Raw genomic sequence first — 25,010 nt, 5'->3', positions numbered from 1 at the left:
TTGTGGCACAGTGGGGGGGCCACAACCCCCCCAAGCTCATGCCCACCAGTCAGGGCGTGAGCGTGACAGTCATTATAATGCTCCTGAATAAAAAATTGCCCCTGACTATATTGTCTGCTCAAAATATGACCCCCACACTGTCCCTCTTATGGTACATGCTCTTTACACTGACCTCTCCTTTCCATACCACCCCTCTCTTCACACAGTTCTCTCATATTGTGTCCCCCCCTATAGGACCCAGTATTTATACTGTACCCTCTCATCACACTCCCCCTCCTTGGTATACTGTTCCCTCCTGGCTGTGCACTTACTCTGTCCCCCCATGTTACGCCCTTACTGCTCAGTTTCTATTTTGTGCCCACTCACTTTTCTCCCCCATACTGTCTCCTCACACTATTCCCCTCCCTCCTCAGACTGTCTCCTCTCGCATCCCCCTGTTCACCATACTGTCTTTTCATATATTTCCCCCTCACTTTAGATACTGCCTGCTCACCTGACTCCCCATACTGTGTCTGCACACATCCCATCATCCTCACTCTTCGTACTCTGTCAACATACATTTTTCAATCACATCGCTACTCATACTGTCTGCATACATTCCCTGTTTGCTCTCCATACTGTCTGCATTCATCCCCACTCACCATACTGTCTGCACACATCCCCCAAACTGTTTCCTCATATATGCACCCCTGTTATGATCTGGTGGCCTAGGAGCAGCATGAGACATACTCTGGAGAAGGTGGTACCTGTACTGACCGCAGACCCTGAACTTAACACCGCAACTAGAAGCAGCTGTGGGATGTACCTAACTCTCCCTAGACACCTCGACACAGCCTGAGGACTAAATACCCCTAAAGATAGAAACGGGAAAACTATCTTGCCTCAGAGAAAATCCCCAAAGGATAGACAGCCCCCCACAAATATTAACTGTGAGAGGAGAGGGAAATGACATACGCAGACTGAAATCAGGATTTAGCACAGGAGGCCATTCTAGCTAGAAAGAAAGTATAGGACAGAGTACTATGCGGTCAGTATTAAAACACTAGAAAATATCCACCACAGACCATACAAAATCTCCACATCTGACTAAAGACATGGAGGGTATATCTGCATCTCCAGAGATACAGCTTGGCTGAATAAATCCTTACACAGACCAAGCTGGACAAGGCAAAACATATAAATGCACTGAACTATAAGGCCCACAGCATGTGGACAGCAAAAACAAAGCCAGGACTTATCTTTGTTGAAATGAACAGCAAAATCAGGAGAGACCAGGCAGGATGTGAATCCTTCAAAAACAATGGACAACTGGCACTGACTAAAGAAACAAGCAAGACTAAATAGCCCAGTCCAAAGCACTAAGTGGACACACCTGATGAATGCTGCGATCCAAAGACAGCAGCACTACCACTCATAACCACCGGAGGGAGCTCAAGAGCAGAATTCACAACAGTACCCCCCTTGAGGAGGGGTCACCGAACCCTCACCAGAGCCCCCAGGCCGATCAGGACGAGCCAAATGAAAGGCACGAACCAAATCATCAGCATGAACATCGGAGGCAACAACCCAAGAATTATCTTCCTGTCCATAACCCTTCCATTTGACAAGATACTGAAGCTTCCGCCTCGAAAAATGAGAATCCAAAATCTTTTCAACCACATACTCCAACTCCCCATCAATCAACACCGGGGCCGGAGGATCAACAGAGGGGATAACGGGCATCACATATTTCCGCAACAAAGATCTATGGAAAACATTATGGATGGAAAAAGAGGCTGAAAGGGCCAAACGAAAAGACACAGGATTGATAATCTCAGAAATCCTATAAGGACCAATAAACCGACGCTTGAACTTAGGGGAAGAAACCTTCATAGGAACATGACGGGAAGACAACCATACCAAATCCCCAACCTGAAGCCGGGAACCAACACACTGACAACGGTTAGCAAAACGCTGAGCTTCCTCCTGAGACAACACCAAATTGTCCATCACATGAGCCCAAATTTGCTGCAACCTGTCAACCACAGAATCCACACCAGGACAATCAGAAGGCTCAACCTGCCCTGAAGAAAAACGAGGATGAAAACCAAAATTACAAAAAATAGGCAAAACCAAGGTAGCAGAACTAGCCCGATTATTAAGGGCAAACTCGGCCAATGGCAAGAAAGCCACCCAATCATCCTGATCAGCAGACACAAAGCATCTCAAATAAGTTTCCAAAGTCTGATTAGTTCGCTCGGTTTGGCCATTTGTCTGAGGATGAAATGCAGAAGAAAAAGACAAATCAATGCCCAGGATAGCACAAAAGGCCCGTCAAAACCTAGAAACAAACTGGGAACCTCTATCGGACACAATATTCTCCGGAATGCCATGCAAACGAACCACATGCTGAAAAAAACAACGGAACCAAATCAGAAGAGGAAGGCAATTTAGGCAAAGGTACCAAATGAACCATCTTAGAAAACCTTAGACATCCTCTGGGAAACCGGAAGATCTGAAATAAAATCCATAGAAATATGCGTCCAAGGCCTCTCAGGGACCGGCAAAGGCAAAAGCAACCCACTAGCGCGGGAACAGCAAGGCCCGCGCACAAGTCCCACAAGACTGCACAAAAGAACGCACATCCCGCGACAAAGAAGGCCACCAAAAGGATCTACCAACCAAATCTCTTGTACCAAAAATCCCAGGATGGCCAGCCAACACAGAACATTGAACCTCAGAAATCACTCTACTAGTCCATCTATCAGGAACAAACAGTTTCCCCACTGGACAGCGGTCAGGTTTATTAGCTTGAAATTCCTGAAGAACCCGTCGTAAATCAGGGGAGATGGCAGAAAGTATCACCCCTTCCTTCAGAATGCCGACCGGCTCAAGGACCCCCGGGGAATCAGGCAAAAAACTCCTAGAGAGGGCATCAGCCTTAACATTCATAGAACCCGGAAGATACGAGACCACAAAATCAAAACGGGAGAAAAACAGGGACCATCGAGCCTGTCTAGGATTCAACCGTTTGGCAGACTCGAGGTAAATCAGATTCTTATGATCGGTCAGGACCACAATATGGTGCTTGGCCCCCTCAAGCCAATGTCGCCATTCCTCAAATGCCCACTTCATAGCCAACAACTCCCGATTGCCGACATCATAATTGCATTCCGCAGGCGAAAACTTCCGAGAAAAGAAGGCACACGGTTTCATCAAGGAACCATCAGAATTCCTCTGAGACAAAACGGCCCCTGCCCCAATCTCAGACGCGTCAACCTCAACCTGAAATGGAAGAGAAACATCCGGCTGACGCAACACAGGGGCAGAAGTAAATCGGCGTTTAAGCTCCTGAAAGGCAGAAACAGCCACGGAGGACCAATTCGTCACATCAGCGCCCTTCTTCGTCAAATCGGTCAGGGGTTTAACCACACTGGAGAAGTTGGCAATGAAACGGCGATAAAAATTAGCAAAGCCCAAAAAAGAAACCTTCTGCACTCCAAAGAGACACTTAGAGCCCTTCACAAATAAAGCATTATCACGAAGGATCTGAAATAGCATCCTGACCTGTTTCACATGAGACTCCCAATCATCGGAAAAAATCAAAATATCATCCAAATATACAATCATGAATTTATCAAGATAACTCCGAAAGATATCATGCATGAAGGACTGGAACACAGATGGAGCATTAGAGAGTTCGAATGGCATCACAAGGTATTCAAAATGGCCTTCGGGCGTATTAAATGCAGTTTTCCATTCGTCACCCTGCTTAATACGAACAAGATTATATGCCCCTCGAAGGTCAATCTTAGTAAACCAACTAGCCCCCTTAATCCTAGCAAACAAATCAGAAAGCAAAGGCAAAGGGTATTGAAATTTGAGCGTGATCTTATTCAAGAGGCGATAATCAATACAGGGTCTCAGGGAGCCATCCTTCTTGGCAACAAAAAAAACCTGCTCCCAATGGTGAAGAAGATGGCCGAATATGCCCTTTCTCCAAAGACTCCTTAATATAGCTCCGCATGGCGGTATGTTCTGGCACAGACAGGTTGAAAAGTCAGCCCTTAGGGAACTTACAACCTGGAATCAAGTCAATAGCACAATCACAGTCCCTATGCGGTGGAAGGGAACTGGATTTGGGCTCATCGAATACATCCTGGAAATCTGACAAAAACTCAGGAATTTCAGAAGAGGGGGAAGAGGAAATTGACATCAAAGGAACATGACCATGCACCCCCTGACAACCCCAACTAGTCACAGACATAGATTTCCAACCCAACACCGGATTATGTACCTGCAACCATGGAAAACCCAGCACAATAGCATCATGCAAATTATGCAACACCAGAAAACGACAATCTTCCTGATGGGCTGGCGCCATGCACATGGTCAGCTGTGTCCAAAACTGGGGCTTATTTTTAGCCAAGGGTGTAGCATCAATGCCCCTTAAAGGAATAGGGTTCTGCAAAGGCTGCAAGGGGAAACCACAACGTCTGGCAAATTCTAAGTCCATTAAGTTCAAAGTGGCACCTGAATCCACAAATGCCATGACAGAAAATGACGATAATGAGCAGATCAAGGTCACAGATAACAGAAATTTAGGTTGTACAGTACTGATGGTAATAGAACTAGCGATTCTCTTTGTACGCTTAGGGCAATCAGAAACAGCATGAGCAGAATCGCCGCAGTAAAAACACAACCTATTCTGACGCCTGAATCCTTGTCGTTCAGCTCTAGACAAAATCCTATCACACTGCATAGGCTCAGGACTCCGCTCGGAGGACAATGCCACAGTGTGCACAACTCTGCACTCGCGCAAGCGCCGATCAATCTGAATGGCCAGAGACATAGAATCACTCAGACCAGCAGGCGTGGGGAACCCCACCATAACATCTTTAACGGATTCAGACAGACCCTTTCTGAAAATTGCCGCCAAGGCATCCTCATTCCATTTAGTCAACACAGACCATTTTCTAAATTTCTGGCAATACGATTCTGCCGCTTCTTGACCCTGACACAGGGCCAACAAGGTCTTCTGAGCATGCTCCAGTGAATTAGGCTCATCATACAATAATCCTAGCGCCTGAAAAAAGGTGTCTACATTAAGCAAAGCAGGATTCCCAGATTCCAGGGAAAATGCCCAATCCTGAGGGTCACCACGCAGCAGGGAAATAACAATCTTAACCTGCTGAATGGGATCACCAGAAGAACGGGGTTTCAGAGCAAAAAACAGTTTACAGTTATTTTTAAAGCTCAAAAATTTGGACCTGTCCCCAGGGCCGTATTTAGAGTTTCTGCTGCCCTAGGCACTTTTAGTACTGCTTCCCCCTTTGGTAAGTATGACACTATCGGCAGTGACTTTGGCAAGAATCGCTGTTGTGAAAGTCGCCTTTTGCAGAAGATCGGGCAGTTTTTCTGCATCTGCCACGTAACGGATCACTTACGGCAACATTGCGTTTGGTTTCATTCATTCCCTATGGGATTTGCAGTACTTGCTGTGATCTGGGAAATGCGGTACCATACCTCCCAACTTTTGAAGAAGGGAAAAAGGTGTAAAGGTTGCGGCGCTCGTAGTGCGCCGCGGCAAATTTTAGGCCACACCTCTGACCACACCCATTTCACAACTAATCACACCCATATCCAAGTCCCAACCACACCTGTTGTGAATTCTGTTGTCAAGCTCCCTCCTGTGGTCATGAATGGTACTTCGGCTGGTTCTGTCCATGGGCTTCCTCTGGTGGTTGTGAGTGGAGCTGCGGCTTCTGAGTTTCCTTCCACAGGTGACGAGGTTAATTCGTTAGCTGGCTGCTCTATTTAACTCCACTTAGATCATTGCTCCATGCCACCTGTCAATGTTCCAGTATTGGTCTAGTTCTCTCCTGGATCGTTCTTGTGACCGGTCTTCCCAGCAGAAGCTAAGTTCCTGCTTGTTTTTCTGTGGTTTGCTATTTTTCTGTCCAGCTTGCTATTTTGATTTTTGTCTTGCTTGCTGGAAGCTCTGGGACGCAGAGGGATCGTCTCCGCACCGTGAGTCGGTGCGGAGGGTCTTTTTGCGCCCTCTGCGTGGTCTTTTTGTAGTTTTTTGTGCTGACCGCAAAGTTACCTTTCCTATCCTCTGTCTGTTCAGTAAGTCGGGCCTCACTTTGCTAAATCTATTTCATCTCTGTGTTTGTAATTTTCATCTTTACTCACAGTCATTATATGTGGGGGGCTGCCTTTTGCTTTGGGGAATTTCTCTGAGGCAAGGTAGGCTTTATTTTTCTATCTCTAGGGCTAGCTAGTTTCTTAGGCTGTGTCGAGTTGCATAGGGAGCGTTAGGAGCAATCCACGGCTATTTCTAGTGTGTGTGATAGGATTAGGGATTGCGGTCAGCAGAGTTCCCACGTCTCAGAGCTCGTCCTATATTATTAGTAACTATCAGGTCATTCCGTGTGCTCTTACCACCAGGTCCATTATTGTCCTTACCACCAGGTCATAACACACACCCATTCAGCACTGCTGATCACACTGTTTCATATACATTAAAACAAAACAAAAATATGGCCACGCAGTGCTCCATACTGTACAATGGCTACGCAGTGCTCCACATACTGTATAATGGCCCTACATGATGCTCCATACTGTATAATGACCACACATGATGCTCAATACTGTATAATGACCACACATGATGCTCCATACTGTATAATGACCGCACATGATGCTCAATACTGTATAATGACCATACATGATGCTCCATACTGTATAATGACCACACATGATGCTCAATACTGTATAATGACCACACATGATGCTCCATACTGTATAATGACCGCACATGATGCTCCATACTGTATAATGACCACACATGATGCTCCATACTGTATAATGACCGCACATGATGCTCCATACTGTATAATGACCGCACATGATGCTCCATACTGTATAATGACCGCACATGATGCTCCATACTGTATAATGACCACACATGATGCTCCATACTGTATAATGACCGCACATGATGCTCCATACTGTATAATGGCCACACATGATGCTCAATACTGTATAATGACTGCACATGATGCTCCATACTGTATAATGACCACACATGATGCTCCATACTGTATAATGACCGCACATGATGCTCCATACTGTAAAATGACCACACATGATGCTCCATACTGTATAATGACCGCACATGATGCTCCATACTGTATAATGACCGCACATGATGCTCCATACTGTATAATGGCCACACATGATGCTCCATACTGTATAATGACTGCACATGATGCTCCATACTGTATAATGACCACACATGATGTTCCATACTGTATAATGACCGCACATGATGCTCCATACTGTAAAATGACCACACATGATGCCCCATACTGTATAATGACCGCACATGATGCTCCATACTGTATAATGACCACACATGATGCTCCATACTGTATAATGACCGCACATGATGCTCCATATTGTATAATGGCCATGGCTCATATCCCCCCCTGTATGCATGGCTGATGGCTCATAATTCCCCCCTCCCTCCCTATGCATGGCTGATGGCTCATAATTCCCCCCCCTCCCTATGATTGGCTGATGGCTCATAATTTCCCCCCCCCCCTCCCTATGCATGGCTGATGGCTCATAATTCCCCCCTCCCTCCCTATGCATGGCTGATGGCTCATAATTCCCCCCCCTTCCTATGCATGGCTGATGGCTCATAATCCCCCCCTCCCTCCCTATGCATGGCTGATGGCTCATAATCCCCCCCTCCCTATGCATGGCTGATGGCTCATAATCCCCCCCTCCCTCCCTATGCATGGCTGATGGCTCATGGCTCATAATTCCCCCCCTCCCTATCCCTCCCTCTGCATGGCTCATCTCTCCACCCCCTCCCCCGCTCCTTCTCCCGGGCCATCTTGCATGGCGCGGGTGGCTTACCATCCTCCCCCCGCCCTCCGTCCCCCATCCCCCGTCCCCCGTCCCTCATACTCACCTGTCAGCTGCCTGTCCCACACACCGCGCCGACATCCCTCCGGCTCCGGCTCTGTCCCGCCGCAGCGCCTTCTTCCTGAGTGAGCGGTGCGGTCATGTGGTACCGCTAATTAAGGTCATGAATATGCGCATATTCATGACCTTAATTAGCGGTACCACATGACCGCTCACTCAGGACGCGCTACAGACGCTGAGACCAGGCATCGCTGGAGCAGGTGAGTATCGTCTTCAAGGAGGGTGGGTGGGACTCGGAGGCGGGGGGACTCGGAGACTTGGATGTGGGGGGACTCGGAGGTGGGGGGGACTCGGAGTGGGGGGGCGGGGCCGTCAGTCGCGTTTTTGACCCGGGACTTATAAAAAAAAACAAAAAAACACCTTGCTCAGGTGCCGCCCCCCGCAATGTTACCGCCCTAGGCACGTGCCCTCGCGTGCCTAGTGGCAAATACGGCCCTGCCTGTCCCCAAAAAACAAATCAGGAGTAGGAATTCTAGGCTCCAAAACAGGAGTCTGAATGATATAATTGGAAAAACCCTGTACTCTAGCAGCAAGTTGGTCCACACGAGAAACCAATTCCTGAACCTCCATGCCAGCGCCCAACTCCTGAGCCACCCAGAGGAAAAGAGGGAAGGAAAGACACAACAGACTACAGAAAAAAAATGGCTCAGCACTTTTCTTCCCTTCTTCTGAGATGCATTTAACTCATTGTTGGCCAGTTGCACTGTTATGATCTGGTGGCCTAAGAGCAGCATGAGACGTACTCTGGAGAAGGTGGTACCTGTACTGACCGCAGACCCTGAACTTAACACCGCAACTAGAAGCAGCCGTGGGATGTACCTAACTCTCCCTAGACACCTCGACACAGCCTGAGGACTAAATACCCCTAAAGATAGAAACGGGAAAACTATCTTGCCTCAGAGAAAATCCCCAAAGGATAGACAGCCCCCCACAAATATTAACTGTGAGAGGAGAGGGAAATGACATATGCAGACTGAAATCAGGATTTAGCACAGGAGGCCATTCTAGCTAGAAAGAAAGTATGGGACAGAGTACTATGCGATCAGTATTAAAACACTAGAAAATATCCACCACAGACCATACAAAATCTCCACATCTGACTAAAGACATGGAGGGTATATCTGCATCTCCAGAGATACAGCTTGGCTGAATAAATCCTTACACAGACCAAGCTGGACAAGGCAAAACATATAAATGCACTGAACTATAAGGTCCACAGCATGTGGACAGCAAAAACAAAGCCAGAACTTATCTTTGTTGAAATGAACAGCAAAAGCAGGAGAGACCAGGCAGGATGTGAATCCTCCAAAAACAATGGACAACTGGCACTGACTAAAGAAACAAGCAAGACTAAATAGCCCAGTCCAAAGCACTAAGTGGACACACCTGATGAATGCTGCGATCCAAAGACAGCAGCACTACCACTCATAACCACCGGAGGGAGCCCAAGAGCAGAATTCACAACACGCCCCATTCCCCCATACTGTTTCCTCATACATGCCCTCATTCCTCCAGACTGTTTACTCGTACATGCCTTCCATTCCCCCATACTGTTTCCTCATACATGCCCCCCATTCACCCGTACTGTTTCCTCATAGATGCCCCCATCTCCCAGTTTGCTCTTCATTTTGTGTCCTCAAGTCTCCCTCAACCATTATATCCCCCCATCCCTACTACAAATCTTCCCACACAGAATAAATAACCCCATCTCCACTACAAATCTCCCCCACACAATAACCCCATCCCCATGACAAATCTCCCCCCCCCCACACATTAATTCCTTCCCACACATTAAATCCCCCATCCCCACTTCAAATCTCCCCAAACACACAATAAATCCCCCCATTCTCCACGCAGGCCTTCATCACCTCCATCTCCTCATCCCCCCACAGCCCCTCATCACCCCCATAGCCCCTCATCATTCCCCCATTCCCCACACAGCCCCTCATCATCCCCCCATTCCCCACACAGCCCCTAATCATCTCCCATTCCCCACAAAGCCCCTCATCACCCCCTTCTCCACAAAGCCCTTCATCATCCCCCATTCCCACACAGGCCCTCATCACTCATCATCCCCCACACAGCCTCTCATCCCCCCATTCCCCACACAGCCCCATTTTCCCCATACAGCCCATCACCCCCCTTCTCCCCACAGCCCCTCATCATCCCCCCTTCTCCCCACACAGCCCCTCATCATCTCCATTCCCCACACAGCCCCTTATCCCCCCATTCCCCACACAGCCTCTCATGATCTCCAATTCCCTATACAGCACCTCATCAACCCCCTTCTCTCCACAGCCCCTAATCATCCCCCCTCCTCACACAGCCCCTCATCATCCTCCATTCCCTACTCAGCACCTCATCACCCCCTTCCCACAGCACCTAATCATCCCCCTTCTCACCACATAGCCCCACATCATTCCCCCATTCACACAGCCCCACATCATCCCCCCGTTCACACAGCCCCTCATCACCCCCATTCCCCACACAGCACCTCATCATCCCTCCATTCCCCACACTGCCTCTCATCATCCACCACACAGCCTATCATCATTCCCTTTCTCCCCACACAGACCCTCATCATCCCCTATTCCCTACACTGCACCTCATCACCCCCTTCCCCCCAAAGTTCCTAATCATCCCCCCTTCTAACCACACAGCCCCTCATCATCCCCTTCTCCAAACAGTCCCTCATCATACCACCTTTTCCCCACACAGCCCCTCATCAACCCCCCATTCACACAGCGCCTGATCATCCCCCCATTCCCCACACAGCAACTCATCATCCCTCCATTCCCCACACAGCCTCTCATCATCTACCACACAGCCTCTCATCATCCACCACACAGCCCCTCATCATCCATCCTTTCCCCACACAGCACCTCATCACCCCCCATTCCCCACACAGCAACTCATCATCCCTCCATTCCCCACACAGCGACTCATTATCCCTCCATTCCCCGCACAGCCTCTCATCATCTACCACACAGCCTCTCATCATCTACCACACAGCCTCTCATCATCCCCCACAGCCCCTCATCATCCCCCACACAGCCCCTCATCATCCCTCCATTCCCCACACAGCACCTCATCATCCCTTCATTCCCCACACAGCCTCTCATCATCCACCACACAGTCTCTCATCATCCCCCCATTCCCCACACAGCACCTCATCATCCCTACATTCCCCACACAGCCCTTCATCATCCCCATTCACACAACACCTCATCATCCCCCCATTTCCCACACAGAAACTTATCATCCCTCCATTCCCCACACAGCCTCTCATCATCTACCACACAGCCTCTCATCATCACCCACACAGCCCCTCATCATCCCTCCATTCCCCACACAGCACCTCATCATCCCTCCATTCCCCACACAGCCTCTCATCATCTCCCACACAGCCCCTCATCATCCCTCCATTCCCCACACAGCACCTCATCATCCCTCCATTCCCCACACAGCCTTTCATCATCCACCACACAGTCTCTCATCATTCCCCACACAGTCTCTCATCATCTCCCACACAGCCCCTCATCATCCCCCCATTCCCCACACAGCCCCTCATCATCCCCATTCACACAACGCCTCATCCCCCCATTCCCCACACAGCAACTCATTATCCCTCCATTCTCCACACAGCCTCTCATCATCTACCACACAGCCTCTCATCATCTCTCACACAGCCCCTCATCATCCCTCCATTTCCCACACAGCCCCTCATCATCCCTCCATTCCCACACAGCCTCTCATCATCCACCATACAGTCTCTCATCATCCCCCACACAGTCTCTCATCATTCCCCACACAGCACCTCATCATCATCTTTCCTATGTAGCTCCACTCAAGTAACTGCAACCCCTTTCCAAAATACATGCTCAGAGCACTCACACTGAGTCCTGCGTCCTCATTCCCATTTGTACAAGGGTCCATTGGGCAGCCCATCAGTACTCTCCTCACACCTCTGTGGTGCAGCCCCTCGGTTCTCTCCTCACATGGCTCCATGGTGCAGCCCTTTGGTTCTCTCCTCACATGGCTCCATGGTGCAGGTGCAACCCCTTATTTCCCGCTTCTTTTCTCCAGCAGCCTCAGCAAAATGGAGCTTCCTGCTATCCGGTCTGCACTGGACTAAAGGAGGCCCCACCCCTTCCAGTGACATTATTACCTCAAGAAATTAACTCTGTTCTAATCACTCTGTAAGATGCAAGTACAATTGAACACTGGGAGCCGGAGCACTGCAGCTTCTCTGTGCCGGCTGTCAGCTTGACAGTCGGCTCAGAGAACAGCTGACTCTCATTCCGGGGGCGGCAAAATGCAGCCGCCGGGGGAGACACTGTGAACTGCCACATTAGGCTGCCCGAATGTGCCCCCCTGCCAACTGTGCACCTCGATACGTCTCTGAATAACACATATCTCCCCTCAAGGACTCATCCGGCAGCCATCTTACAATATACAGCTCTGGCAAAAATTAACTCCTTAATCCCATATGACGTACTATCCCGTCGAGATGACCTGGGATTTAATTCCCAGTGATGAGATAGAATGTCATAGTAGATCGCCGCCGGGTGTCAGCTGATTATTACAGCTGACATCCGGCACTATGTGCCAGGAGCGGTCATGGACCACTCCCAGCACATTAACCCCTGGAACACTGCGATCAAACATAATCGCAGCATTACGGTGGCATAGGGAAGCATCGCGCAGGGAGGGGGCTCTCTGTGTGCTTCCCTGAGACCCTCGGAACAACACTATGTGATTGCGCTGTTCAGAGGGTCTCCTATGTCCTCCTCCCTGCAGGCCCCAGATCCAAAATGGCCACGGGGCTCCTTCCGGGTCCTACAGGGAGGTGGCTTGCAAACGCCTGCTCAGAGCAGGCACCAGCAAGCCTCCCTGCAGTGCCTGTCAGATCGCGGATCTGACACAGTGCACTGCAAAGTGTCAGATCAGCGATCTGATAATATATAGTGATGTTCCCCCTGGGGCAATGTTATAAAATAAAAAAATATATATTTACATTTGTAAAAAAAAAAAAAAAATCCTAAATAAAGAAAATAAATATTGCTCCAATTAGTACATTTCTTTATCTAAATAAAAAAAAACAATAAAAGTACACATATTTATTATCGCCGCATCCGTAACGACCCGACCTATAAAAGTCTCCCATTAGTTAACCCCTTCAGTGAACACCCTACAGAAAAAAGAGGCAAAAAAACTTTTATTATCATACCGTCAAACAAAAAATGGAATAACACGCAATCAAGAAGACGGATATAAATAACCAAGGTACCCCTGAAAACATCATCTTGTTCCGCAAAAAAGAGCCGCCATACAGCATCATCAGCGAAAAAATAAAAAAGTTATAGTCCTCAGAATAAAGCAATGCAAAAATAATTATTTTTTATGTAAAATAGTTTTTATTGTATAAAAGCGCCAAAACATAAAAAAATTATATAAATGAGGTATCGCTGTAATTGTACTGACCCGAAGAATAATACTGCTTTATCACTTTTATCAAATGTGGAACGGTATAAATGTCCCCCCAAAACAAATTCATGAATAGCTGGTTTTTGGTCATTCTGCCTCACAAAAATCGGAATAAAAAGCGATCAAAAAATGTCACGTGCCCGAAAATGTTACCAATAAAAACATCAACTCGTCCCGCAAAAAACAAGACCTCATATAACTCTGTGGACCAAAATATGGAAAAATTATAGCTCTCAAAATGTGGACACGCAAAAACTATTTTTTGCAATGAAAAGCGTCTTTTAGTGTGTGACAGCTGCCAATCATAAATATCCGCTAAAAAACCCACTATAAAAGTAAATCAAACCCCCCTTCATCACCCCCTTAGTTAGGGAAAAATAATAAAATTTAAAAAATGTATTTATTTCCATTTTTCCATTAGGGTTAGGGTTAGGGCTACAGTTAGGGTTAGGGCGACAGTTAGGGTTGGGGCTACAGTTAGGGTTGGGGCTACAGTTAGGGTTGGGGCAAAAGTTGGGGTTGGGGCTAAAGTTGGGGTTGGGGCTAAAGTTAGGGTTGGGGCTAAAGTTAGGGTTGGGGCTAAAGTCATGGTTTGGATTACATTTATGGTTGGGATTAGGGTTAGGGGTGTTGTGAATTCTGTTTTCGAACTCCCTCCTGTGGTCATGAATGGTACTTCGGCGAGTTCTGTCCATGGACTCCCTCTGGTGGCTGTGAGTGGAGCTGCTGGTTCTGAGGTTCCTTCCACAGGTGACGTAGTTTATTCTTTGGCTGGCTGTTCTATTTAACTCCACTCAGATCGTTACTCCATGCCAGCTGTCAATGTTCTTGTACTGGTTCAGTTCGCTCTTGGATCTTTCTGGTGACCTGTCTACTCCAGCAGAAGCTAAGTCCCTGCTGGTTATTATTTGTTCATTGTTTCCTTGTCCAGTTGGCTATCATGATTTTGCCTTGCTTGCTGGAAGCTCTGGGATGCAGAGTGGCACCTCCGCACCGACTCACGGCTGTGAAGAGGCATCTAGGTCATGTTAGGTACGCTCCACAGCTATTTCTAGTTGTATGATAGGATTGCGGTCAGCAGAGCTCCCACTTCCCAGAGCTAGTCCTGTGTGAGTTTAACCATCAGGTCGTTCCGGGTGCTCCTAACCACCAGGTCCATAACATAGGGGTGTGGTTAGGGTTATGTTTGGGAATAGGGTTAGGTGTGTGTTGGAGTTAGGGGTGTGGTTAGGGTTGGGTTTTGGCTTAGGGGTGTGTTGGGGTTAGGGGTGCATTGGGTTTAGGCATGTGGTTGGGATTAGGGCTAGGGGCATGTTCGGGTTAGGGGTGTGGTTAGGGTTATTGTTAGGGTTGGGAATAAGGTTAGGGGTGTATTTGGGTTAGGGTTTCAGTTAGAATTGGGGGGTTTCCACTGTTTAGGCACATCAGGGGCTCTCCAAATGCGACATAGCTTCTGATCTCAATTCCAACCAATTCTGCATTGAAAAAGTAAAACAGTGCTCCTTGCCTTCCGAGCTCTGCCATGCACCCAAACGATGGTTACCCCCACATTAGGGGTCCCATTTTTCCTGTTGCCCTTAGGAAAATACAAAACTGGGGGCTAAAAAATAATTTTTGTGGAAAAAAAGATTTTTTTATTTTCACGGCTCTGCGTTATAAACTGTAGTGAAACTCTTGGGGGTTCAAAGTTCTCACAACACATCTAGATAAGTTCCTTGGGGGGTCTAGTTTCCAATATGGGGTCACTTGTGGAGGGTTTCTATTGTTTAGGTACAACAGGGGCTCTGCAAATGCAACATGGCTTCCACAATTCCAGTCAATTTTGCATTGAAGGGTCAAATGGTGCTCCTTCCCTTCCGAGCTCTGACCTGCGCCCAAACAGTGGTTTACCCCCACATGTGGGGTATCAGCATACTCAGGACAAATTGCACAACAACTTTTGGGGTCCAATTTCTCCTGTTACCCTTGGGAAAATGCAAAACTGGGGGCTAAAACATAATTTTTGTGGAAATTTTTTTTTTATTTTCACGACTGCGTTATAAACTGCAGTGAAACACTTGGAGGTTCAAAGTTCTCACAACTCAACTAGATAAGTTCCTTAGGGGGTCTTCTTTCCAAAATGGTGTCACTTGTGGGGGGTTTCAATGTTTATTCACATCAGGGGCTTTCCAAATGCAACATGGCTTCCACAATTCCAGTCAATTTGGCATTGAAGGGTCAAATGGCGCTCCTTCCCTTCCGAGCTCTGCCCTGCGCCCAAACGGTGGGTTACCCCCACATGTGGGGTATCAGCATACTCAGAACAAATTGCTCAACAACTTTTGTGGTCCAATTTCTCCTGTTACCATTGGGAAAATAAAAAATTGGGGGTGAAATATAATTTTTGTAAAAAATATAATTTTTTTATTTTTACAGCTCTGCATTATAAACTTCTGTGAAGCACTTGGTGGGTCAAAGTGCTCACCACACATCTAGATAAGTTCCTTCGGGGGTCTACTTTCCAAAATGATGTCACTTGTAGGGGGTTTCAATGTTTAGGCACATCAGGGGCTCTCCAAACGCAACATGGCATCCTATCTCAATTCCAGGTGGATGCTTTCCTGAAACGGAAAGCTCCGCCTACTGCAAAGGATTCTGGGTAAACCTGCTATTCTTTGTATTATGCTGCTTGCAAGTACTTTCCGTTTCAGGAAAGCATCCACTATGTATTTCCTTTAAGTAGAGGGCTTTTCGGTCTCTTTCGTCCCGCTACATTTAGCCCAACTTGGGTCTCTCCCTAAGGTGGCTAGCATGTATGTATCTCAATTCCAGTCAATTTTGCATTGAAAAGTCAAACGGCGCTTCTTCCCTTCTGAGCTCTCCCATGCGCCCAAACAGTGGTTTACCCCCACATATGGGGTATCAGCATAGTCAGAACAAATTGTACAACAACTTTTGTGGTCCAATTTCTCCTGTTACCCTTGGTAAAGTAAAACAAATTGGAGCTGAAGTAATATTTTTGTCAAAAAAGTTAAATGTTCATTTTTTTTAAACATTCCAAAAATTCCTGTGAAACACCTGAAGGGTTAATAAAGTTTTTAGCACCTTGAGGGGTGCAGTTTTTAGAATGGTGTCACACTTGGGTATTTTCTATCATATAGATCCCTCAAAGTGACTTCAAATGTGATGTGGTCCCTAAAAAAATGGTGTTGTAAAAATGAGAAATTGCTGGCCAAATTTGAACCCTTATATCTCCCTAACAGAAAAAAATTTTGGTTCCAAAATTGTGCTGATGTAAAGTAGATATGTGGGAAATGTTACTTATTAAGTATTTTGTGTGACATATCTCTATGATTTAAGGGCATAAAAATTCAAAGTTGGAAAATTGCGAAATTTTCCCAATTTTTGACAAATTTTCATTTTTTTCACAAATAAACGCAGGTAATATCAAAGAAATTCTACCACTATCATGAAGTGAAATATGTCATGAGAAAACATGTCAGAATCATCAGGATCTGTTGAAGCGTTCCAGAGTTATAACCTCATAAATGGACAGTGGTCAAAATTGTAAAAATTGGCTGGGTCATTAACGTGCAAACGACCCTTGGGCATTAAGGGGTTAAGAGACCACTGCACAGTTCTCTAAAAATCACCATATTTACACGTCTAACAGCCATTCCATTCCAGAGTCAGTTGAATTCCAACCAAAGTACACCTCATTCTACTTAATGTGCTTCTGAATAGGTGATCAAGACACATGCCAAGACGCATGAAAGCTGTGATTAAAAATCATGGTTATTCCACTAAATATTGATTTCTGAACTCTTCCTGAGTTAAAACATGAGTATTGTTGTTTCTACATGAATAAGAACTAGTTTTCTTTCCATTATTTGAGGTCTGAAAGCACTGTTTCTTTTTTATTATTCTGACGATTTCTCATTTGCTGCAAAAAAATACAAACTTTTTAGCTTTGCATTTCAGATACATTGTCAGTAGTTTATAGAATAAAACAATAATGTTCAATGTACATTTTGCTCAAAATTATACCTTTAAAGAGAAAAATCAGAGAAACTGAAAATTTTGAAGTGATCTCTTAATTTTTTTCAGAGCTGTATATACAACAGAGGTTGGAAATTTTTCCATTTTTTTACATTTTAAATGGATATTTTTTATTTCCATATCAAATCAAGTGCTGAATATATTTACATCAGTATTTTTAATCATAAGGATATGTATGCTTGTAAAAGCAAAGGACACCTTTAAAATGGATAAAGTTATTTTTACACACTGTATGTTGATTACCTTTCTTTAATAAAATTGCACTAACTTGCAGTATGCATTTTTCATTCCTACACTGATTTTCACACCACCTGTTATGTAGTTTAAAGCACATTCCAACTTTCAGATTTTGGCAGTGTCTCTCTCAGTAATACATTTTAGTTCTGATGTCTGTCTATATCTAGGGTGATGCTTCTGTCATTATTAGCATATACAATGTCTTGAAAAAGTTTTCATACCCAGTAAACTTTTCCACGTTTTTTCAAGTTACACTCAGAAACATAAAGGTTTTTTATTGGGTTTTATATAATATACTAACACAAAGTAGCAAGTTTTTGGGAAGAACACAGGAAATTATTTATTTTTCTAATTATTTTAAAAATATGTAATCTAACCCCTAATAAAATCCTAAGTGACTAGTTGCCTCCAGGACTCACATAATTAGTAAATTGAGTCCACGTGTGTGAAATGTTTTCTCAGTATAGCTACAACTATTCTGTGAAGACCTCAGAAGTTTATTTAAGAACATTAGGGATCAAAAAGCATAATGAAAACCAGGGAACACATCAGATAGGTTAAGGATAAATTGTGAAGCAGGGTTAGGTAATAAAAAATAACCCAAGCTCTGAACATCTCAAAGAGCACTGTTCAATCCATCAGCCAAAAATGGAAGAAGCATGGCACAATAGCAAACCTACCGGGGCTTGGCCATCCACCTACACTGACATCTCAAACAAGGAGAGAGATCACTAGAGAAGCAGCCAAGAGACCCATAGTTAATCGTGAGGGGTTGCAGAAGTCCTCAGGTCAGTTGGAAGAATCTGTCCACAGGACAACTATTAGTCAAATCTGACCTTTATTGAAGGGTGGAAGAGGAAAGCAATTTTTGAAAGCAAGCCATAAGAAGTCCTGTTTGCAGTTTTCAAAAAATCATGTGGGGAGCACAGCTAGCATATGGAAGAATGTGCTCTGGTGAGATGAGACCAAAGTAGGACTTTTGGTGCAAAATGCAAAATGCTGTGTCTTGCAGAAAACTAACACTGCACATCACCCTGAAAACACCATCCTTACCGTCAAACATGGTTGTGGCAGCATAATGATGATGTGATGCTTTTCTTCAGCATGAACAGGAAGCTGGTTGGAGTTGATATGAAGATGGATTGTGTTAATACATGGCAGTCCTGGAGAACAGCCTTTTAGAGGCTACAAAAGACTTGAGACTGGAGAGTAGGATAAACTACCAGCAGGACAATGATGCCAAACATACTGCCAGAGCTACAATGGAATGGTTTACATCAGGGGTGGGCAAATAATTTTCCAGAGGGTCCAAATGAGAGACCGTGACTGTTGTGGAGAGACGAACCAATAGGCTGAAAATAATTATCCTCAATATTAATATTAACATATTAATGTTCATGACAATTATACAATTTTACATTTATATTATCACTTAATATTGAGCCAAATTAAGTATGCTGATATACCCCTATATACAGCATAAGCCCCTTCACAGCCTCCCTATATACAGAATGAGCCCCCACACAGCCTTCCTATATACAGCGTAAACCCCCACACAGCCTCCTATATACAGCATGAGCCCCCACATAACCCCCTTTATACAACATGAGCCATCACACAGCCTCCCTATATACAGCATGAGCTCCCATATAGGCTACAATATGCAGCATGGCCCCCACACAGCCCCTTATATATAGTATGAGCCCCCACATAGCCCCTATACAGTATGAGCCTGCACACAGCCCCTATATACAGGGTGAAACCCCACACAGTCCCCTATATACAAGAAGAGCCCTCACAAATCCCCATATGCAGTATGAGCCCCGACAAAGCCCTCACAGTATGAGCCCTCACATAGCCTCCTTTATACAGTATGAGCCTTCACATAGCCTCCTAATTACAGTACGAAGCCCCACATATCCTCCAATATACAGCATGAGCCCCCGACATAACTCCTATATTTGATATGAACCAAGAAATAGCCTCCAATATACAACATGAACCGACACACAGGTACCTATATTTAGTATGAGCCCTCACACAGTCCCTGAGAGAGCAGAGAGGGTGAGCTGAGAACTGCGAGAACCAGGAACAGGAGAACTGATGAATTTATAAAAATTTTGCAGAACACTGAGTTCTTACTAATTTCATTAAACTATACTTACAGTAAGTAAAAACAAAAGGATTGCTGTAAAAAAATAAGATGTAGATTACATTCCAAAAAAAAAAATACTAAGAACCATGCTCGTGTGTGGATACCAAGACATTTTGGTTTATACTTGGAAAAATCAGTAAAATAAATGGGTTATACATCTTGCTGTACACCAAAAACACTGAAAAACTGATAGCACTTTTTTGCTGCATTTTTACACTTACTCATTGCTTTCTATGGGTGAAAAAACGAAAACAAAAAAAAAACACTGCAAAAAGGTTGAAAGAATCGACAAGTTGCAGTTTTCAAAAATGCAGCATTTTTTCCGATTGAGTCAGGAAAAAACCAAATGCGTGTGCATGAGATTTCTGAAATCTCATAGCTTTTGCGGCTTTTAATTAGCATGAAATAAGCAGCAAAAATGCAATGTGCGAACATAGCCTTACGGTCTTCAGCAATAAAATGGTAGAACATTTATTTTGAAGACTATTTAGAAAGTTGCTTAACTTTGCACTTAGGAAAAAAATGAAAAAAAAAATCCATGCAAAAGTGAATTTAGCCTTTAAGAATTCTAACTGTAAAAAAGTAAAATTTGAACTAGTTTTCTGTTTTGTAGTATAACAATAACTAAGGCTTGGAAGTAATATAATAGGATGTTTGTATTGTCCCAGTAATAGTCATGGCCCAGTGAATGTGCTACACCACTTTACGCACCGACAGCTATTGACGTCTGGATTAATAGCATTATACAAGGAAGAATAGGATAACACTTAAGAAAAATGAAAGATAAATTTGTCTTTTTTAATTTAGAGCTCATTAATCTCATGTGCATCAGTGTGTTGAAAGAGCAAAACCTAACAGGTTGAGAAGACATGTCTAGCACAATTTTGGTACAGAATTCATAACTGGGAAAGTGACATTGTATTTTTGCACTTGTGCTGGAACGTCTCTTTTTATGACAAATAGCGCTGTAACTCTATTGCCTGTTACAACCAGCTATTTATTTTTTTGCAAGAAAATGTTAGAAACTATTTGGCTGCCATCTGCAACAAAACAGTTTTACATACAGTGCTCAGAAAAAATGAAAACACCGTCCTTGAAAAGTTATATTTTAATCAATATCTCACTGAATGCTATAACAATTTCCAAGATTTTGACAAGAACTGATTAAGAGAACAGTTTTTAACCCATAACATGAAAATAAGGTTAGTATAACTTTTACCACAAAATCTTCAGTTTTAGTCAAATTAGTTGATACAAAAATGAATACACCCCATATAAAAAACGACTACATTTAGTATTTTACATGATCTCCATGATTTTTAGCGACATTGCCAAGTCTTCTAACCATGGAATAAAATAATTTTGTGACATATCGCAACATCTATTTCCATTCTTCAAGAACAAGCTCTCTTAGAGGCTGGATGCTGGATGGAGAGTGATGCTCAACTTGTCTCTTCAGAATTCTCATAAGTGATTCGGTTGGGCTCATTTATGCTGAACATTGGATGCAATAGTTTTTGTTATGCGCAAACCTCTCTTGGTCAGGGCCTTGGTGAAAGCATCAGGGATTAGGAGTTCAATAAAATTCACAGCATTTCTAATAATAAAGATAATTAAAATAAGCTGCAAGCATTTCAGAGAAGCAGATTTGTGTGAAAGGTCACAGTATAACTTGCATGTTATTTATTTAAAACCAACAGCTGATACATGTGGCCCAAACTGCAGGAAGTATGTGACAGGCATCAGCTGTATGATCTCAGCCACTGCGGCTTAGCTTCAATGTTAACTCTTTTACTTAGCACAGCTTGTTCAAATACAGGCACTTCAAGTATTGCAGTTGATTTCTTCCTTTCTGTCCCTTCTCTGTCCTTTCCTTCGCTATGCTCAGCCCCGGGACTGGTCAAATCTTCCTGTCCTGTAGAATCTATTCCCTCCGGAATTCTTGCTTCACATGGGGGAGTCCTACACCGCTTCGCCCCGGTTTTAAGAAGAGCCGCCCAGGCAAAGATCTGCCACATCTTGCTTGTGCTGCCTGGCTGAATAATCTTCTTTCTCTCACTATGGGGACGGATCCCTTTAGCTGAATCCACAGCGCTGTCGTACTTCTTTCCTTCTAGAGGAATTCTTCGGTACTATGTATGCTATGCTGGGCCCCTTTCTTTAACAGTGCGGGGGCACAGTGACTCCTGGCCAAGCAGCCCAGTGATCTGCACGGGTGCCCAGGCCCCGACTGACTAAAAGCAGGATGCTTAACTATTCATATCCCACTGTGCCCCCTCCTACTCTAACTATGTCCTATAGTGCCCCCTCTAGTGGCCAACTAGAAACACTATGCCCCTATCACTACACTGGGCTCGAGGACAAACTTTCCCTATAACACATGTGTGTGTGAACAATGGCATGTAAACAATCAAATATTCAGAGCAATATACAATAGGTATAGCAATGCTCTTGTACACGGTGGTAATACACTTTATGTGCAGCAGTACCACCATGTATGAACACATTAATAACAAGCATTTTACACACTTAAAGGGGTTGGGGAGAAAAGGGAATATCAAACATTTCACATCCCCTACACAGGCTCCATTTAACACTATGTTTATAAAAGTTTTGGATTTCTGTAGTAAATTGATAGAATGGTTTATAGTTTGTTGTAATTCATGTTTTATTATGTCAATTTAGTGGCCATCCTATTCCAAGGGTGGAGTATACAGCAGAAGAAATAAAGACATGGAGCACAGTGTTCAAAGAACTCACAAAACTCTACCCAACTCATGCCTGCAGAGAATACTTGAAGAACTTTCCTTTGTTAACAAAATACTGTGGCTACAGAGATGATAATGTACCACAACTGGAGGATGTTGCCCTTTTTTTGAAAGGTGAGCTTTAAAGCTTACTTGTACTTACTTAAAGATGTACAGATCGATCCACAGAGGATCAAAGTTGAATAGAATTTCCTGAAATTCATAGTTTGTCTTTTTGCGTCCTCCCTCCCTCTTATATAGCATGTAAGCTTTTATTGTCAGTGGGGTCCCCTCTCTCTCCCTCTCCTGTAGAGAGTAAGCAAGGTACTGTCTTTCTCTCTATGAGGTGTAAGAATTAATCACAGTGATGGAGGCAGAGAAAAATGACCGCTGTGCTACAATGTCCATCACCACTGCCACACTTCTTCTATACCACCACCACATTGCAGATTATGTGTCCACTGCCAAACAGCTTGTGTCCCCATAACATCTTTCACAGAATTGAGACATTATAAGGAGCGGTGATAGAAGCAGGGTGAGTGACAACATTACCGTCCCACATCTTCTGTCATTGACCTGAAATGAAACGTCATCCAGTGGCTGTGATGCTGTCACTCACCCTGCTTCTCACCACCTCATCATGATTTGTTTCAGGTCAGTGACAGAAGCTGTGGGGCAGCGCTGTTGTCACTCACCTTGCTACTATCACCGCCCTCCGATGACATCTCAATTCAGAGGTGGTGTGGACAGAAGCTGTGGAGTGATGGCTGTAGAAAAAGTGTGGTGGCAGTGATGCTCCGTCATTCTGGTAATTTCTCTCTGCTTCCATCACTGCAATTGATTGTGTGTGTCATCAGGGGACATTATTGAAAGGAACTGTGACAGCAGCGCCGCCCCACTGTTGGCGTCCTGTTTCAGGAGGTGTGACAAATCTGTGGTGAAGTAACTGAAGGGCTATGCTCTTGATGACATCTTGTTTGAGACTCTCCTCAAACAAAACATTACAGAAAGTAAAGTAAAAAGGCAAAAAACAAATATAGGGATTAGCTGTATAAAGAGAATGGTATGGAATTGTCAAATAAAGCTATAAAAGTAGTTAGGGCTTAAAAATAGATATTTTTACAAGACATAAATTATGCATGACAACTGATTTAAGTGCATCCGTTGTTATATTTGTAAAATCATTAGTACACGTGGACACATGAAGCTTTGATGTCAGAGGACAGTAACCCCTTCTTCATCTTATAGCAGCGTGGAGTGGAAAGAAATGTAATAAGCACATTCAAGGGTGGACAAAATTTGGTGAAACTTGGGGAATGAAACAGAGCCATCACCAAAGCAGATGGAGGTCCTCTCCTGACTGTGTCCACCCTTGGACATAATAGTGTCATAGCACGAAGCATCTGTCAGCTCGTCTGGGCATGGAGTGGAGATATGCATCTGCAAAAGGTATCCATTGCAGGGGTGAAAAGACCATAGTTACAGCCTCTGTAGTCCACTAACTATAGGGTCTCACTGCCTTTTGGAAAGAAGCAAGGGGGGCGATAGGGCACAGATTTGATCTCCACTAAGTCACACCAACAGCTCTTAACTCTATTATCAGTTTTAGCCATTGGAAAATGATTTTCTCTAAGTTTATTTGATAACTGACTCCCTCATCAAGCTTGGAACCTATGATCTTTGGCTTAGTGCTGCCATCTCCCAGGTTCATTAATATCTGGAATTATAACGAACGATAGCTTCTATCACACAAGTGCCACTGTTATGCTTTTATTTAATAAGACAAATGTTAAAGGACTTCCAGCCTGCAAATATATGTCATTTCTAATCAGCTCCTCATTACAAAAGAATGCATTGAAATCTGAACTCGATCTCACAGCAGGTGGCACTGTTGCCTTGATATCTATGAGAAGAATGGGCACACTGCCATCTGGTTACTAGCGGTACTGCAGGGGACAAGTCACTTTCTAGTAAATGAATGTCTGGTCCATGCATCCCATAGATATGTTGTAATCAACAGAAAATGTTCAGTCCACAGTATATTACAGAACATAATCGCATCCGTAAAAGTGGATACTTACAGGAAAGTCGATAGGTAATGGATTGAAAAAATTGATTGAAAAATGGATGCTTTTTGTACCATTTATATCCATTAATCCTCATTTTTAAAAAAAGCTCTAGCGAGTAGACCGTTACTGATAAAACAACGTAGCAATATCACATATTCTACAACAAATGAATCATTTTGTCACTTTGGCTAAAAGTGTCCAGTTCCAAAAAGTGCGGGTTATAGTATCAGTATCTCTAGTTATTATATTTTATATATATATATATGTATATATATCACGACAGAATTCGGCACTCTCATA

The 25,010-nt window shown here is 44.4% G+C and overlaps 1 protein-coding gene across 1 annotated transcript in view; it reads left to right on the top strand.

The window, feature by feature from the left end:
* Positions 1–25,010, top strand: part of TPH2 (tryptophan hydroxylase 2) — a 742,941-nt gene that overhangs the window by 179,429 nt on the left and 538,502 nt on the right. The window contains exon 6 of the mRNA XM_069764593.1: positions 22,580–22,776. Coding sequence (XP_069620694.1) covers positions 22,580–22,776 — 197 coding nt within the window. The remainder of the gene's footprint in view (positions 1–22,579; positions 22,777–25,010) is intronic.

This window comes from Ranitomeya imitator, chromosome 4, assembly GCF_032444005.1.
Source record: "Ranitomeya imitator isolate aRanImi1 chromosome 4, aRanImi1.pri, whole genome shotgun sequence".
NCBI lineage: Eukaryota > Metazoa > Chordata > Amphibia > Anura > Dendrobatidae > Ranitomeya > Ranitomeya imitator.
Note: the sequence above shows the minus strand (reverse complement) of the source record. Positions and strands in the feature narration are given on the sequence as shown.